The sequence below is a fragment of the Phalaenopsis equestris genome, unplaced genomic scaffold (assembly GCF_001263595.1).
Source record: "Phalaenopsis equestris unplaced genomic scaffold, ASM126359v1 Scaffold000002, whole genome shotgun sequence".
Classification (NCBI taxonomy): domain Eukaryota; kingdom Viridiplantae; phylum Streptophyta; class Magnoliopsida; order Asparagales; family Orchidaceae; genus Phalaenopsis; species Phalaenopsis equestris.
This window is the reverse complement of record NW_018164444.1, coordinates 32,693,531-32,713,739: the sequence shown is the minus strand read 5'-3', so window position 1 is coordinate 32,713,739 and position 20,209 is coordinate 32,693,531. Positions and strand designations below refer to the sequence as shown.

The following is a 20,209-nucleotide window of genomic DNA, read 5'->3' as shown; positions in this document are numbered from 1 at the left end:
TATATATATATATGCAATAGAGCTAAAAGATAAATGGGGGTGAGCATTTGATCGGTTTGGATGAATCAGTTCTCAATTTAGTCAAATCAATTGCAACTGAAATTTGAATCTGAAAATATTTAACCAATGAAAATTTTGATAAAAATGGAATGACCAAACCAAAATTTACTTCGGTTTAAACGGTTTGGTTATGAACAACCCAAGTTAACTGTTAGTTGGAATTCACTTGTGAAGAAACATCAATAATTGCATATCTTATATATATAGCATTGATTTTTTTTTAATAAATCATTCATTTATTTCAATCGTAGTTTGTCTTGTAAGAAATTAAAATTGAATATAAAATTTTAATCTTTCAGTTTGTTCGATTAAATAAAAATTAAAACCAAACAAATAACTGAAAACTAAATATTGAGGTTTTGAATTCGAACAAGATCAACAATACTTATTTGGTTCATTTCGATTTTAAGTTTGACCAAAAAATGCACACAAGATTTAAATTTTTTTATCAACTTAGATGCATTAGAAGGAACAATAAAAATGAAGAAGAAAAATGAAAAATGAAAATGTTACCTTGAGAAATAATTAAATGAGAGTTTCACGGAAGAAAAATATTCAGGAGGAGATAATAAATGTTAAAATCAAGCTTATTGTAATCTCATCAAAAGAATTGAAGTGAATTGGATCTAAAAGCATACATATAGATAAAGCTTTAGATTAGAACAAAAGCCGATTGGGATTTGGAAGTATGTGGGATTTAGAGTGATTTAATTAAAAAATATTTTTAATAGAACTTTAAATATTAACAAAATACTAAATGATTTAAGAAAAAACTTTGATACCAATATTTAAGATTAAGTGTTATGCTTGAGATTATGTCAACTGTAAAGAAATCAAATTTATAAGTCATATTGTGGGAGCAAGCAATGAAACATAGGCTTAAGAAAGATATAATAATTTTGGAGAAGATATTTAGTATCATACTAGTAAAAACTATATATAATGAAAGCCATTTTTATGTTAAAGCAATAATTAATGGAGAAATTAGAAAACAAAGAAAGAATTTTAACATGACTTTTTTTTTTTTAACATTAAGATTGCATATAATTGACATTAAGATTGCATATAATTGAATGTCATTGGAATTGATTTGATGTGCTTGAAGACAAAATTTGTGCCAAAGATATGCTAATAATATTGAAGATATATATGATAGACTAGTATTCCATCATGGGTCGATATGTAGTTTATTATTGTTATTATTATTATTATTATTAATTTGGTATTGGCTATAAAAATAGTAACAAAGAATATTCAAAGTAATGTACCATGGTGTCACTTTTTGCAGATGATATAGTTCTAATTATTGAAATATCTGCTGAAAATAGTGAAAAAATTAGGACGGTGGAAGTTAACTTTGGGAAATAAAAGCCTTCAACTAGTAGAATAAAGATTGTGTATGGATGTAGTATTAATGGGCACAATGCTAACAATTATCATTCAATATTATTAAAAGATAAAGTGATACCTAGGTATAATAAGTTCTAAGAATTTTTTAATCTATTATATAGAAGAATAAAAATTAGAAGAACATAACTTTTACAGTTATAATCGAAGGTTAAAATAAAAACTTTTCTTTAGAGTTTGTGCCATAAAAGGATAACATAGAAAATAAAGGTAAATTTTGTGAACTCAATTACGATGCCAATGTATGGACCCAAATATTAGGTAGTAAAGATCATTAATGTATGAATTGAGTGTGGCAAAAATTAAAAAGATAGTGTGAATGTGTAGCAAAACTAGAAAGTATAAATTAAGGAATGGTTGTATCAGAGAAAAAAATAGAGCAACATCTACTATAGAATATGACTCAAAATAAATCTGCATGGTTTAGACATGTGAAACCGACATGTGAAACGAAAAGAAGAAGATGCACTCATTAGAGTGTTTCCAAAAATTATTTTTAGAGGATAAAGAAGTTGTTCAAAATGATTTAACAAGATAAGACATAACACCGCATACAAGACTCAATATGAACAAATACAAATTAGGATTTAAAATGCTGATCCCAAATAGTTAGAATAAGGCCAATGATGATGATGGTTGCCTAACCACCCACATGGACACAAGTGGCTTTAATTTAAATGCATGTATGTTTGTGCATTACTATTCTAATTGTTTCGACCATTTCAACTCATAATTTGAAGATTTCTAGCAGAGAACAGCAGTAAACCTGGTTATTCCAATACGAATGTATTGGTAGCAAATAGTAATGTAATTTTGGTTCCCTGCTAAAATAAGATTGTTGTAAAACTTGTTTATAAGAATATGGCGTTCATATATTGAATTTCTGAATTAATAGCTCCAACTCTATTAGCCTATGTTAAATGAAAGTATGTCAAGGCATTTATTTACAAACAAGGATATACGATACAGATAAGTGGATGCTAGTTACTTCCGTGTTTGTAAATATTCTATCCCTGAAATAAAGCTACTTTTCAATATAAAATCCTTCAAAATGTTCATTTCATTACAGTTTAGAAAATTAACTTGCAACACATCAAAATTATTTATACCACATTCAAATTTTTTTATATTCAATTAAATATATCATCCAAACCTATAAAAACCACATAATTATCACCCTGGTTATAATTCTTCTTTCAAAAGCAACACTACAGTTTAGTTCTATTCAGAATTCCAAGCATAATAGTGGTAAGATAACTAGGGTTTATTAACGCAAATCTAGGAGGAATGAAAGATGAAAAGAAACACAAAAAAGATCATAATTTACAATATTACAGATTTTACTTCAAAATAAAAACGGTCACTTCTAATGCAAATTAATCAGGGAGTGGCATGAATCATGCTTTAGATCAATCAGGATGCACAGGAAGTATTGAGCGGCTTTTTTGCACGAGTTTGCATAAGGATAGCCACATGGCCTCTAGATCTATAGTTATAATGGTTAATTCAATTATTAAGTTATAGCAAGAATTTGCCAATATGAATGCATATGTCAGAAATTTTTAAGTGAGGCTTGATGGCGTAGTACATGATTGTGATTTGGCTGATGGTTGTACAAGAGGAAGGGGGAAGGGGAAGGAATGAAAAAAGATCAAACTCATGACTGTATTTTGAAAGGATAGAAGGCCCAAAATAAATAATGATGTAAACTACAGAATTTATGGATCTTAGTATTTAATGACAGAAGGACACTAAAAACCAAGGATAAGGCTATGCCTAGAGAAGGTAAGAATAATGTCGGAATGAGTAACCTTGGTTGAGTTGACAATGAATGGGAAGAGGAGCATAAAGCCACAAGCTGGAAAATGGAGTATTCGTTCCATGAAGAGATGTCAAAGGTAACTAACCACACAAAAGCAGACAAATCAAGCGGTAAGTTTAACTTCCCTCAAAAGCAATCTACTATAGTGTAAACCCATTTTTTTGATAAGGTACAAATGCCAAAATACCCAAATTAATTATACACAAAATTTCAATATTTTCAAAATTTATCATAAATCTTTCCTTTGTATTCTACCCTTCAAATCGATCAATTTCATATACAGAACTATAAACTAATTTTCAAAGAAAAGAAAGTTACAGAATTAGTTTCTATTATGATTAAATTTTTCCTGAAATTTTTAAATAAAACCACTGCTCAGTGCTGTAGCTACAGTGGAAATCCCAATAAATTCCACTTTGGACAGCATGTAGCGGCTGATGATGTTATCAATGGTAAAGATTTAATTAAGGAAATATTATTAATATAATTATATGCATTTATTCTCTTTTGCCCACCCCTCATGACTATTAATTTCCCCCATTCCGGAACCCTTCATTTCCCCAGAGAAAAGGGCATGGAGCTGGAGCCGGTCATGAGGAAATCAGAGGGTAGTAGAATAAGAGGGGAGTGGAAAGGAAGAATAGGATAATAAGAAGAGAAGAGGAGGGAGAGGAAGAACAGAATGAAGAAAAGTGAGGAAAGAAAGTTAGAATTTAATTCCAAATGTGAATTTTTTTATTGTTTTTTTTCTAACAAATAAAATTCTAATCCGAGTAGTAGGTTTATAAACATGAATGTGACGATACAAATTCTAAATTGTTTGCAAAAGGAAGAATTTTTAAGGTGTTCTTCTTGAAGAGGTAAATCATCAATTGATTAAAAAATGCAAATTCTAATACAGAATGTAAATTTTCTTTAAACTAGTGTATGCACATTTATCAATAATTAAATTTATGGGTGAGATATAATAGAAACCCTTCATATTTAAAAAATGTGCTTCTAGCCTACTATTCATGAGTAAGTGATTACGTAAAATTTTTGATGATATTAGCTCGAAATTAAATGCATCTTGAATGTATAATTATTTTGTTAGTTGATTACACTCTCAAATAAAAACTTTTGATTTCTGTAAACTGCTCATTTGTTTATATGATTATGTATTACATGTTGATTTAAATGTTCGAAAATGAAAACATATTGAGCTTGAAAAATGTCATGATATGAAGGATAAGTTGGCAATTTCATGTTTATGATGCATGATAAATATTATAACTTGCACAGGTAAAGCGATAAATATGAGCCACTATATGAATTTGAAACATGTATAAATAGGTCGACAGAGGTGAGCCCGTTTGAAGGTCAATTGGTCCTCAGTTAGCTTTGGACAGGGCTACACTACAAAGATGTTCCATCTCGGCAACCCTATTATAATAAAAAGACTTACTGCCCTCACATAGCTAAGAAGAAAGTTGGGAAGCAAAATTTTTCCATTGAAAATTTGAAAGGAGTACTACAATTTCATTCACAAAAGCCGTTTTGTGGTATGCAGGCATATGGAAGAGGGTGTGAGGTTTTCTATAGAGGGCATAGCTTACTTCAAACCATGAAGCTCAAGTTAGGTGCCTAACAAACATGTGGTTAAAGCACCACCCTTTCTTGCTCGATAAAAAGCATTTCACCAACTTCAAACGACAACCATTTAGGTTATAAAGCAGTTTGGTAAGAATTCTTCAATGCTCAGAAAGTGATTAAAGAAGCTTGGCCAGCACTATGAAGGAAGGACCCAGCCAATCTGCTAAATAGAGCTAAAAGTGCTTCAATGGGATGGAATGAGAATAAGCTTGGCAATTACTTTAGAAGGAGATCAATGATTGGAAAGTGATATCAAACAGCTTTCCCTTAGGGAACAAACTCAAGGACGACTCGATACAATCAGAAGCATTTTAAAACCAGAAACACAACATGCTAATGCTGCAAAAAAAATTTTGGAGGCAAACTCTTGTATCAGATATTTGCAACGAGGAGATAATGTACTAAGCTCTTTTACAAATCATGATCCAGTGAGAACCGTTCAAGTTAATAGCAATATGGATAAGAAGGAATCCTGTAGACAAGTCACCTCGAAAAAGAGAAAAGTGTCAGCAACTACCTCTCACCAAAAGCTTATTCTTCATCAAGTATTGGAGGATTATCAGAGCAAAAAGCTTCAGAAATATTTAAAATTTATTTATGTCAGGCTACATTACCAAAGATATTGCACTCATTCTGAAAGTTCCAATCCCTAAAAAAATAGCCATTTTCATTAGAAAATATCTCTCAATTCATCATAAAATACTGTGAAAAAGCTGCAGATAAATAGAATAAAAATCAACATGCTAAAGCCAAGTTCCCCATCAAAGTGCATCCTGAATAACAAATTGCCCGAATGTAGAAGCGCCTCTAGTGAACTTTATCATTCTTTAACTTCATTCTGACTGAAAATTAGTTTAATCTCCATATAGAAAATCTCCTAATTTAATAGTGGACATGGTTGATATGAGGAATAAGAAGTAAGGAGCTAATCTGTAGCATCAAATAAAGTTAAAGGATGTGCCTTCAGAGCTTTGAATAATGGAAGAGTAGTAGAATTAAGTAAAATGCCAAATGCCCCACAATGAAATACCAGGGATGGTAAAACTTAGACCAGCCTATATTTGTACTTGTGCTGCTAATTCCAAGTTGAACTTTATGAACAAAATAACTGCATCATCTAAATAGAAATGCATTATGAATTTTATATAACCACAGCATTTTGTGAAATAACATCTAATGCAGAACAATAAAAAAAAAATCAAATCACAAAAGTAAAATGGTGAAGGTCAGACTTGAGAAAGCAGTATCATTCCCATTCTCTTGAAAAAACAATTTGTTCTGGGTCGAAGAAATGTTTTTTATGATGCAGATGATGAGATCACTTGCTAGTGTACGCATGATTCCAAACAGATTGACGCCAAAATCATACCATGATATGTCCTGCTGCAAGCTGACTGTGGGGCATAAAATGAACAGTAGAAGGCATTGCAATGCCGGGTTGGAAATTTCCAGTTGCAGAAGGCTGGTTTTGTGTTTCAGAATGTGACTGCTTTTGCTGGTCATCTGGGCCACTGCTTTCTGAACCTTTAAGTAAATAGGGTAACAGTAAATAAAAATTACTTGAAACCAACAAATGAAAAATCGAAGTTAGCGACGTAGCCCAAATAATACATGCCAAAACACAAAAAAAGCAAGGTCATGGTAAATCGTAGGAAAAAAAAATGAGAGAAAATTTTTTGATAACCAGGCACCCGCACATTTTCACAAAATACTCAGTTAAATTATCCATTTATCAGATATTGAGGCTTGGTGAGCACCAAATATACTCTCCACGCTGATTTAGATATGAAAATTGATATTCAACGAATATTATAATCTGGTTTAAGTATTATCCTCTAATTCTCTCTATGGAGATAGCATTTCCAAGTTGAAGGATACCATTCTAAGTTTCCTAGAATGTGTTTAAGGATTGGTTTTTGCAATGAGGTGTAGTAAAATGGCAAGGGGAAGAAAATATGTGAAATAGGGAGAGTTTGGAAGCGGATTAGAGAGGTCCAATGGTGGTTTCGTCCTAAAACAGCAGGTAGAACGTCCAAACGACAACTTTGATGAGGTACAATTGTCAAGGGAAATTCACCACCCATTCTTGAACAGGCTAAAAACTCACTACTTGCAATAGGAAAATGATACAATACTTATTAGAGTAGAGAACCTGATGGTGAAAAAAATACAGCTTGAGACCAGGTAAACTAAACCATACCGGTACAGTGGGAGTTTCATGATTTGGTTTGAAATTAGGAGACCACTTGAGTAACTTCATTGATTTGCCTTCAATATTAAGATATCTCTTGGAGAAAATTCTGGTGTAGACTTCAACCACTGTTAGTTGGATCAACACATCTCTCCTATCCATGAGTCTCACTTTCCACTTGTCTACTAGCTTAAGATCATCAACACTCTTAACTCTTTCTGATAACTTCCATAAGAGGGTGTCCCCACTGAAATTTTTCAATAAGAGCAAACTTGAATTTTTCCCTCATTATAGAAATTTATGTTTCGGAGAAAAAGATTGCATCTTTTCTGTCTCTCCTGGTTCCCTTTTTAATAAAAGGACAATCATATGTACCCTCACGAGATTCCTTATAACTTGAGGGGAATCCCACTGCGGACTCTACCTGAGGGTTACGGTAAACCCCTCAAAGCTGACACGCCTACAGTGAATCTGACTCGACCTTCAGAAGCCAGAATTTTGATAGAAAATGATATTACTTTACCTTTTTTTCAGGAGAAACATGAATTGGCACATTACATCAGAGATTTTGGCAGCAAGCAGAACTTGAACAGATAGCACTTTATTGTACCCGCTGTCGTATGTTTGGACATTCTTCTTCTCAATGTTATCAATTACATCCGAATTTTAAACCTTCAAGTAAAAACGCTTTTGGATCTGCCCCACCTCATACATGTCCCTCCTCCGCTCCTGAGTGCATTTAACAGACTATTAAAACACCGGTTGACACGATGTCACGTCCCCCTCCCACTACTAGAGATAATACTGTATATGTTCTTCTGACTGATATATTGGCAGATGGTTTACTTGGGTCTGATAATCAGAATAAATAGTATTGAAGCTCCACATATTGAAGCTCCACATCCCCAGGATGCATCAGGTGTTGAAGAGGCATGCTTAGGAGCTGGGGCTCATTCTCTCCTACATGCCCAACAATTTGTTGACCACACCGATCAGATGAGTCAGTCCTCAAATGAGGGATGACAGGTATACACATCTAAAAAGAAAAAGAAGAATGGAGACACACCCCAGCTTGGGAACTTAATGGATGATACTCCAGTAATTTTGGGTAATGGAACGACACTCAGCAATTTGTGAGTTGTCTCCACTCCTAGGACCAGAGGCAGAGGCAGAGGCAGAGACAAGACCAAGCTGGCTCATGCCTAGCAGCTTATTTCCTGCAAGTTTTATTTTTATTTTTTTTATTTATGTTTTATCCATTTAGGATGTTAGTGTCTGATGTATCGTATGGGCATGGCACATTTTTTTGGGTCCTCTCATACAAATTAGCCCTTGGGCGTTTATAATATATATATATATATATATATAACTAACTTTAATATCAAAATCTTTTTTCAATTATGTGCATTTAACTTATTTAACTACTACCATAAGAAAGTAAACTTCATCCTTGTCAACAAGCATATGCAAGTAATCTAAATAGCCAATGTCATTATTATTTTTATAACATTCAGTATATAAAATAATGCTGTAAATATGTGATAGATTGACATATACAGATAACAATAACATATACTCAATATGACCAAATAAACATAAAGAGTTGAGAAGTTTTTTTTTTTAATATTGCAGTATAAAATTTATTTGAGCAAATACCATTAAGTATTAGATTTAGAAAAGTCAAACATTACTATAATTTAAAAAAATGAGTACTCATCTAGTTTAGTTGGCTTGAAATCTAATATTTTATTCTGACTTCTTCTATAATTGACAACAATAGAAAAAGACATTCATAAAAATTAGTTATGTGTGTAATTATCTTTTTTATTCACCCACATCAATATTTAATTTTTTAATTCACTATAAACTAACCAAAATACAAATCCTAACATCTAACTATTTATTTGTTTATTTAAATTTCAATTCATTTAATTAATGATTATATTTTTTTTGTTTAAATTTAACACATTGTTCAAGTTAGATTATTAAAGCTTTAATTTCTACACTTATTTTATTCATTTATTAAATCTAGATCTCATTTAATATATTTTATTATAATTTAAATTTCTAATTCATAATTAATATTTACTAATAATAATATTATCTTTTTAACAAGTAATCACAATTATTCATTTTATTATTATTTTCATAATTATTATAACCAATTATTCCCTCATTTGTTTTTATTTGAATGTTTGTCAAATTTATTAAATATTATTATTATTATTATTATTATTAATCTTAATTTATATGAAATTATCTTAAAAGATATGCTTAAAACTCAACCTACTCGAGCTCGCAGCTTGCCCTCGATCGCCCCAATCTTTTAATTTGATTGCTTCTTAAATTTAATTGCATTATTAATTCAAAAAATTTTAATATTAACATAATAATACTTTTGATTAAAATAATTTATGTAATTAAAAACATAAATCTCAGATATTAACCTTTACCTCCTCTTTCCCCTCTCCAACATGCAAGTTGCTTCCCTTTTATTTTTTTCTTCCTCTTCGTGTTAAGTCATCCGCAAACACACACAAAACATGGAGGACTTAAGCTTTGGCATGCCATTCCTCCCTCACTCGAGACACCTCTTCCGCACAACAAAGCATCGATCGACTAGGGTTCAACCCCTCTTCTCCTTAGCATGGGACGTGCACAACTGCTCACTTCCAAGCCCTAAGCTTGTCTTTCCCACAAGCATATGGGTACGTGCACAACGTACCCATATGCCACAGTAACGCTCTCGCCTCATCCTTCACGCAAGATGCAAGAGCACTCCTCTGGCACAGCCTTCCTACACGCACCTTCTTTCTTCTCCTTCCCCTTCTCTTCTCTCTCATACGAGACCCACTCCCACTCTCTAAATTTCTTTTCTCATCTCGTCTCGACTTAAAAGTTGATTCATTCGGCTTCTCCGAGTAACAAGTAAAGCCAGCATTATAAAAAGATCTAAAAATGTGTTAGCACTGTTTCATGCTTAATGAAAATAATAGTCTTCTTATTTAGGCAATAAGATGCGGTGCGCTCAAAACTGTGAAAATTGAAGCACTTCCTGGCTAGTAAATATTTGGAAATGTTGGTGGCACCAAGCTTTTTCTAACTTTGAGTTGATTTCTCCTTCCAAAGAGGCTAGCCTAGATGATCTATTGGCCACAATTTAGTATTTGGTCTTGAGGTTGAGCCTTATCTATAAGGTGTGATAGTTCCCTGATAATGATGTTTCTCAACAATCAAAACTAAGATTGACACATTGAGTGTGGAACAATAAGACTATAATTGCACCACATTGTCGACGGATGGCTTTAGTCCTCCAAAATAGCTCACCACTATGTGATCCTCGGGTTCCACTAACATTTCAGCATGAGTTAATCAAATTTGAGTGCATAATCTTCCACAGAAGGATATCTCTAACGAATGTTATGGAAGTTTAAGAACATAACATATCAATAATCTGAGAGAAAATATTTGTGCTACATTTTTCTTTTTTTTATTTCACCATACAGTGATCTTGCTCTTCCATTCCCGCTGTCAAAGACATTTAAGATTCTCCAACCACAATGATGTGTTCTTTTTAAGTTTGATAGCCATCAATTTAACTCTCTTAACCTGGAAAACGACTTTGTACTAAGAAAAACTATCCTACTGCTTGAAGCCATTCAATGATTTCATCTGAATCCAAACATCTGCCAAAATCTAACAAATCGATCTTCACCCCAAATTTATTTTCCCTCCACTAGTATTCAATGTCAAATCATCGGTACATTAGTTCATTGTTATAAATCCGGAAATTCTCCATTATGTCGGTGACCTCTAATTGTCTTCTCTCAAGGGAGACAAAATTTATACAATTGAATGATCTTCCTATGCATTTCTATGTAAATTCTTAGACATCTCTTTCCATGTTTCTTCTCGACGGCGTGATGTCTCTTTCTCCCAATTAGGATTTCATCTGACAAAGACAATGTGGCTTAGGGTTAGGGTTAGGAATGGTAGGTGTAGGGACGTTTTAGTGGAAACATTAGATTAGGTTAAACAGATTTTTGGTTCAGAAGTTGGAAAAGAAACAAATCCCCAATAATTTAGGATTTGTTAGATTATGATACCAAATGACACCGTTTCGAGTGTCCTATAAGGAGTTGAAGGATAGATTTTGGCATTAAGGTCCATTGGAATGGCAAGGGGAAGAGAATATGCAAAATCCACGAAATTTGGAAGATGATTGCAGAGGTCCGGCAATGGTCATGTCCATAAACAACAGATAGTACGTCAAAATGATGAGTTCGCCCCGATATAATTTTCAAGGTAGATCCACCACCTATTCCTAAACAAGCTATAGACTCACCACTTGCAATAAGAAAATGAGACAACACTCTTTAAAACAAAAAATCAGATAACACAATCTCCAAATGCATAAACCAAAGCAGAAAGTCTTCCCAAAATAAGAAAATAACATAATATAAATAGTTCCCCTCAAAATAATCCTAATTTAAATTAAAATACTATTTAAAAAAGGGACAGACCCACAGGAGCATATGTAGAAAAATAGTGAAATATCCTGTTTCAGAGATTTTACAAGCACAAATCTTGTTGTCCGATCCTGCGATAATGGTAGATCACGGGATCCTGCATTTGCCCCTATCACGGTTCTGAATTTTTGAGATACCCGCATCATGAAGAAATACCCATATCTTTCTTAATTTGATTTCTATGTTATGAACTTACCAATAGAAATACAACAAACTTAATCATACCCAACATTCTCTATCAAATACTATTCATTAACCTTTCTTTTAGAAAAATGCACAAAGCAGTTCAAAAGCACAAAAATAGCACACTTGCACATTTAATAAACTAGAACATATAAGTTCAAAAATAAAAATAGTAATAAAGTAAATAGCAAATTTTACTTGGGATGAAATAAAGTAGACTTTTACCAGATGAATCAGCTTCAGCGGGTGTCATTATGCAGGTTAAAACAAAACTGTTACTAGCGGTGGCGAAAGACAAAATGATGAATAATTAAATTGTTCCATGAGAAGTTTCATAGATCTTCATAAATAACTTCGGCGTATCCTACCAGATCCTGAAATTAAGAGTCAAGACATCAGCTTGAATCAGCTTCCAACTCATGCCAAAAACCCATGAACATCCTGGCACTCAATTCCAAGAATGCATTAGTATATAGAATATGATAAAACAGGAAATAATATCAATCCTAAACAATCTAAGAATCAGTTCAGTTGAGAAGCTAAGCCCTGAAACAAACAGCGGTTAACTTCATAACACGTAGTTGCATGGCAAGGAACCAATTTCATATCTAAAATTAAATTAAATAACATTTCATAATTTTACAGGACTAGTATGAAAACTTTCTAGAAAACAGTGTTAAATGTATCATCTAGGATAGTGACACCCTAAAGCTAATATATTTTCTTAAGTCCACTAAATTTCGCAGATGAAATGCTGCCTCCAATGACCTAAAAGAACAGAATAGCACTTACAACTCTCTCTGCCAGAAAGCAACATAAACTCAATTAGAAGATGATAACTTTCTGAAATAGAGCAACACTGATATAATTAACCGGTTTATGACAGATACATATGATTTGCTTCACTTCCAATTTCACATAGGCCAATAATGAGCTTAAAATTGACAAGTAAATTTGAAGCATTGTGAGGGAAAGCACAAACCAAAGCTCAGTGACTTCCGAATCATATATATGCAAATAACCATCACAACATCATCAATCAATATCTGAAGAGTCCTCAATTTGGTCAGCAAAAAGAAGCCAGCCAAATAAAGAAACCTAAGCACCGTAACACCCAAATGATAGTTTGGGCTAGATCATACCAGGACAACTTGACTCGGCTGGAGCCCAACCGTACTCAATGTTGTTGGTTAAGGTATCCTATGCCTAGCACTTGGTCAACATAGTTTTGGGATTAGCCAAACATCATTGATACCTCGATGACATACACAGTCTCTCACATCTTTTAGATCATTTCATATTAAGATCCAAAAATATCATCTTAAGCGAAGAGTTTGAAGAAATTATAAAGGAAAGAAGCACCACAATCCACCGAACATGGATAGAAGTAGCCGCAATAACCAAATTTTCCTTACAAATAGAAATTTGTTCGCTCCCTCTAACACACTACAGGCGTGATCCTCTTAAAACACTCCTAACATCTAGAAGGGTTATGATAATTGCACATAATGCCAAGGGATAGTTGACCATGAATCCATGATCATATCTCCCAAATGGAAGAAAAACAGTCTTCATCCTTATCACGAGAGGATGAGAGGCGGGTGTTATACCCATAATCCTCTTCTTGATTCAATAGCAATTATGATTTTCTTAGGGGCTATTTGGGATTACTTTCTGTGTTTGTTTTATATTTTTATTTTTAGTTTATTTTGTTTTATATTTGTTTTAACGTAAAAGAAAAAGATGTTTGATAACACTTATGATTTCTCTATTTTCAAAAGTAAAATATAAAAAAAAGAAAATATAATTATTCCCTCTACCTCTTCCTCCGCTATTGCTCCGATGACTCGTCGTCTTCAAGCCCATCGTCGGAGGCCGCAACCCACCTCTGGTTACCGTGAGGCCACAACCCACCTCCTCGACCACGTCGCCTTCGTCGCCGCCCCCCCAACCGCCCTCATTTGAATACCCCATTCTGCTTTCCCTCCAACAAATGTCGTCGCCTCCATCGAACACTTCGTTCTTCAATGCCAGCAATCTCAGACTGTTGAGACTGCTACCTCCATTCACCGAGTAGGAATTCTTGACATTGAGCCGCTCAACATTGGTGATCTCAGAGTCTCGCAAGAAGATGCAGGGAGTGGAAGAGGATTAACGAGGAATTTGAGCATCTCGGCATGGGAGCTAAAGTGTCAGGTGGTAATGTTAAGGGAGATGGCGAGGGCGAGCATACGTTTCAGTGTCACAAGCAAAGAAGGCATAGGCATCAACATCGTCATCAATGAAGGCAGTTGTATTGGCGTTGGCGCCACCGTCGGCATCGGCATCGGCATCGGCGTAAAGAATACACAGGGGTCTCGGGCTCGGGGTCGGGATGGTGAGAGCTGTTTTGAAAAAAAAAGGTTTTTATGTTTTGTGTTTTTGAAAAAGAAAAATACCTTTGTTAAAAAAAAAATAAAAAACATGTAAAAAACCAGAAAACAAACATACTTTATTTTATTTTCTGATTTTTTAAAACAAAATGTGATTCCAAACAACCCCTTAGTTGTTGCTTAGTTAAGAGATCGCATGCATATTTGTCTAAACAAGTTATTATAAAATAGAACCTTCTATAGTTAATTTCAAAAATTTCACACCAAACCTGAAATGACTTTTGCTCATCTTGCCATAAAAAGTTTGCTCCTCGTTTTGAATTTCATAATTGTCAATAAATATTTGGAAGAGGCCTTGGAGTTGTATAGGTTTAATCCAATAATGATACAATATTGTTTCAGATGAAGACAAAATATGATACAATGTGCTAAAATATAAGGTGTCACGTCATCAAAAATGCCAATGAAATGTTGTTTGATATATATGTATTCTGTAAAAGAGATTTTCATGTTTTTGTAGATTCTTCCATAATGAGTAACCATTTATGCAAGAATCATGAATATTCCCTCTATTGACGAGTGACTTCACATTTATTCAATTCCTTTCCAGTCATAAGAATCCCACTATAAAGGACGCTCTTACGTTGAACTTCAATCTCATGAATATTATAAGATTACAAGCAAGTTCAGACTCCTCTCTCTCTCTCTCTCTCTCTCACAATGGATTGGAGTTCTCCACTCTCTGTGCCCTAGTTCCCATTAAGTGATATTAAAAAGAGACTTGCAATCCCATCCACAAACTTGTGATGAAGCATACCGAAAAAAGCAAACCACGCTATAACTTCTCATGCATAATTGGTACAGCCTTTTGCATCCCATCGCTAGTTGTTGTTGACTTGGAAATAGCTTACAATGGATTTCATGTTTAAGATAGAGGCCACGGGTAATGGCAACCAACACTTCAAAAAAAGAATTTGTAAGAACCATTAAAAAACATATTGGAATGTATTATAAAGATTTCCCTTAATGGTATGAAAACCAAAAGAAGTTTATTTAACTCGGCTGCTGAAGTATTAAATAAGCAAAACCCCATATTAATTATATATCATGTCCGAGACCCAAGATCATTATTACTTAAACAATTCTATTTGAATTATCGACTCAGCAAATAGGAGTAAAGGCAACAAACTAACAAGAAAAGCTTTAGGCTCAAAGAAATAAAACAAAAGAAGATGTGCTCGTGATGGATAACATAGGATAGTTGTTGGGTGCCAATACAATGATCGAGAGGATATGTACTCACAAAATAAGTCGAAGTGATACTATATTTAATGAAACTAGCATGAAAGAAAGACCTACGAGAGCAATGATGTAATAATAAACAAAAATAATAATAATTAATTAACAAAAAGAAAGAAAAAATTTACAATGTTTACTGTTACAACAACTGCTTCACAAGTGTCGTTTGAATATCTTTCCCACCGCCCATGGGAAAATTAAGTCGAGGTTATCCCCTCGACTCCTCATTCGAACTCAATAAAGGAAGCGAGTGAGAAAGAGAGAGAAAGCAAGAGACAGCCGGCATGTGCGAGATCGGAAGGGAGAAGGAAGAAGAATAAGAAGAAGCAACAGTAGAGGGAGAACGAGGAGGACGAAGAGGAGAAGGGAAGCTACTCATCCGGTCATTTCCCTCTGTTGATCACAAACAAAGTGAAGGGAAGAAGGCCCAAGCGACCAATACTGACAGTCGCGATGATTCTCTTAAGAGATACTTCTTAGGTAGTCTCAGTTTTATTCCAGTAAAAAAATTGTTGTCATTTAACATTTTATATGTAATCTTAGTCACAGATGAAACCAAACCATTCATAAGATGTTTTTATTCACCAAACATAAATTATGTCATTCAGTACTGAAGAATGAGCCAAAGTAACGGTCAAAGCACCAAGAGATTAAAAAAAACCCGATGATGAATAGTTCAGCAATCGCCGAAGAAAAAGAAGTAATAAGCAACGGAATACACCCAGATAAATGAGCCAGCTATGCCAATTAAGCTGAAAGAAGCAACCAAATGTAGCACCAACGAAATCGACCTAAGCAAACGGCTCATATCAAAGCATACGGAGCGATCAAAGCCAAATCAGATTAGAGCTTTTTGTCAATGCTCTAATCCCATCGATACAGAATGAAGCCAAAGCACCAAAGCACCGATGACGTTGTTGAATGACGAAGATGAAGCGAAATACACCTTCGACACTTAGCAGTGTCAGCGAGGTCAAAGTCTAGCAAACAAAACAAAGTTTCACGATCTAGACAAAGGAGGCTAACGTCGAAGACGAACAAGGCTAAAACGGAAACTATTCGACGAGGCTCTAATACCATATGATGGGAAAACTCCCTCTTTCTCTTATTCACAATTGAGAATCTATATTGCATATTTTTACACACTCCAAACTCTCTAGATTATGAATAACTCTAATATAGAAAAAAATCATATAATAAGATCTCTTCTAATTAAGCTGACAAATATCAAATTTCTTAATATACAAGCTTCTTAATATTCAAGGTTAAGACTTATTACTTTCTATAACAATAACTACATAAAAAAGGCCCCAATAACTCACAATATCCCAAGGGGCTATTTGGATTCACAAGCAGCGAGAAGATAGGACATGCGACTCTACAACAATAAAAATGAGCTTTTAAGCTGAATCTAATAACACCACCTAGGTCGAATGCCCTCCCAAATCTAACAAAAAAATGGGACATATGAGACAATTTTGCCTGGTGAAAAGTTGCCTAAAAAGGGACTTAAAGATCCAACCACGAAAAACAAGGAATCTCAATAACTAGTCTAGCATCCTATGAACATAGAATGCCACTAGGCTGCACAAATGAGTTTTAAAAGCCACATCAATCAAGTCTCTATGCAATACAAGAACGTTGATCAATATGGAGAAAAATGAATCTTACAATCTCGCCCTACAAACATAATTACATGATATGCAAATGAGTGATTTAAGCAGATGATAATAATATTATTAGCCTGATTTGCATGCATAAAAGCCTTATGTTGATGAAATTGTCTGTAATGCTTTCGATGTTCTATTAGTAATCTTGTGTCTGTACCACAAGATACATAATCTATGATATAGTGATATACCTGGTTAAACAGTCTTCGATAGGTTGATGCATTCTTTTGAATCATAGACTAAATGAATGCTTATTTTCATAATTTTGTAGAATATTGGACCAATGCCTAAAAAATTAAAAAGTGTTTTCATCCTTTTTTAAATTTGGATAAAACCCTATAAACCTAATAGAATGACAAAACTATTACACATAATTTATAATGAAAACAATTAATATCTAGTTGTCTCTAAAAAGATAGAAAATAGAGAGAACATGTGATGAAGTAAACTGAAGAAAATAAGAAAAATTTCATATCCTCACCCACTCAAGCTTCAATCTTAGCACTCCATGAGCTTTGCCCTATAAGACTAACAGAACATGGAAAGCATTAAAAGTAATTTATAAGGAAAACAATAAATCTCTAGCTCTCTCTAAAAAAACAGCAAAAAGAGAAGATGTGATGAAGTGGAATGAAGAAAATAATAAAAATTTCATATCCTTGCCCACTCAGGCTTCGCGCTTAGCACTCCATGAGCTTTACCTCTCTAACATTATAATACATCATTGCAAAAATATATTAAGCAATTTATTACATCTAAAAAGTTCGCTTCATCCATTAACACAATATTATCTTACAAACTTTCAATAAATCCCTAAGGACTAAACAAGAATAGCGGAAATACATATTAATACTAATTAAAACCAACAACGCAGAAAGGAGCCTACGAGTGTGCAAGTGAGAATGTTTACGTGCATAACAGGCAATATGCAATGGCATAATCTATGCATTTTTTATACAATTACATTTAAATTGGCGTAATTGCGACAACTAGTTGACAAAAGTCATGAAATATAGCAAACTAAAATATAAGGACAAAATCCTCAAATTCCCTCCTCCACATTTTCATATTCTTTCTTAATTTATGCAAAGTAAACATAATTTTCATGAATTTTGACAGTACAGGTCTACAAATATTTGTCTGGATTTAAATGCCAGGTACAGTGTATATTTGGTCAAGCTTGGATCTAATCTAACGAGTTTAATCTAATATGAGCTTTCTAAAAGAAAGTGGGCCTCGATGATTTTATAAGCAATCAAATGTCCTACAGTTCTCACTAGATCCCTTACCAAAAAAGTGCTGAAGTTATTCTTTGCTTGACCCTTTGAAGGGGCATTGAAAAAATCCCATGTAAAAGTTCAATAATAATCCCTCCAAAGGATGTGAAACTCATTGGTTGAGGGCACAAAGGCAGTGCCCGATTGACTCTGCCAAGAGATGATAAGCTGATTTGAACCTAAGCATGAAAGGTCGTGGGTCAAGCCAAGAGCCATTTGATTCTAACCAAATTTCTTGAATGGTGCTGGGAGACAGCTTGCTAAGAACCATCAAGTGAAGTCTATGTGTGATGGTAGTGAGTCGTCAGATGGAATCAATGTGGACAACTGGAGGAACCAATAAGAAGCGCTAGCAACAGAGTGTCCAGTTAGCGGGTTATCAGACTAAAAGGTGACCTAGAAGAGGACCAAAGATAGCTGGCACCTTGAGATTAGATATCAACAAGCTATCTCAAGAAAAGGAGATAAGTAGTTATAAGATGAAACATTAGAAGGTTATCTAAGGTTAAGAAAATCTATCTTGAGCAAATGAAAGGTAGACCGACAGAAGCGGGACACAGAAGGTGACGGGATGCCAAAAAAGTAGCATGGTGCCTAGATAGCAGGATTTCTATAATTTTCTAAACATGGTTGAAAAGGCTTTATCTGACAATGAGTTCCCGCTTCACCTATATGAAACTATTAAAGGGCATAAGATGGTTAGCATCGGAACATACTTTGAGATGATGGATGGAAGCGAGGTCGAGACTATACTTATTGCAATAAGCTCGAATGACAACCATAGGTCCTATCTATGACATTTACATACAACATTTCAAAGCAACTCATACTAATCACGGCTAGCATCTCCGCTCTTCAAACATAATGGGAGAAAACAAGAGAGAAGAGAGAAAGAGCTCTTTCCAACTTCCCAAATCTTTGGAAAGAGATAAGTTGGACTTTATTGCACCAAAGTATGGCAAGAAAACAACTACGACTGATCATAGGCAGCCTGTGCAGTTAATGAAATCTACACAAAAAATTATCAAATATCACATTATACACAAGATCTTAGCAAAAAAAATGGGAAAAAGCAAAAGAAATATATATTTGTCTACATTCACAACTTTCTAGAAAGCAAGCTCGACATGCATATATCCCTAAGGAAGGGTATCTCGGTGTGCGCTTATAGTCAGTGATTTTAGGAGGGGATTCTCAGTAGGCCAAATGAATGTGCACGAGGTGATATAAGTTGGCACACGCCAAGTGGATGGCAAGCTGAGATTTCACAGTAAAGTGCCTAATTAAGGAAACCAATTGCAGGAAAGTTATTTCTCAGGTGTCGATTGAAAAGATGGGACCAAGAGGAATATCTTTGGCAGAGAGTTGTTGGTCAAGTGTTGACCAAAATTATACTGCCCAAAAGATGATAATGATCGCTAAGGCAAGGTATTGTCATGCTGAGATTTGTATATTGAGTACTAATCAAAATGATAGCATTAAGCTCGTGATGATGCTAGATAGGAAAATGACGAGTACAACAATTTGAGTATAAGTAGTCAACCTAATGCCGGCCAAAATGATGAGATCGAGAAGGTTTTAGGGGTCAAGGCAATGATGTTAATGGACTAAGAGTCATCAACCAATTATAGATCAAAATGATGATATTGAGAAGGTGATTTGCACATCATCTACTGCAAATGGAAGATACCATCTAATGAACAAGTGCTAAGGAGAACAACAAGGTTAAGGGACCCAGAGGGTTGACACCGAGATAGTGGTGTCAGG

At 34.1% G+C, this 20,209-nt stretch overlaps 1 protein-coding gene across 3 annotated transcripts in view; it reads right to left on the bottom strand.

Moving 5' to 3' along the window:
* LOC110024751 (nuclear transcription factor Y subunit A-7) overlaps positions 1 to 20,209 on the bottom strand; it is a 42,019-nt gene that overhangs the window by 16,324 nt on the left and 5,486 nt on the right. For 2 of the 3 annotated variants that reach the window (XM_020724900.1, XM_020724907.1), the window contains exons 2-3: positions 12,050 to 12,198; positions 6,291 to 6,445 (exon numbers count right to left, since the gene is read on the bottom strand). In XM_020724900.1, coding sequence (XP_020580559.1) covers positions 6,291 to 6,445; positions 12,050 to 12,077 — 183 coding nt within the window. In that variant the 5' untranslated portion in view covers positions 12,078 to 12,198. The remainder of the gene's footprint in view (positions 1 to 6,290; positions 6,446 to 12,049; positions 12,199 to 20,209) is intronic. The other variant, XM_020724916.1, reaches the window with a different exon arrangement.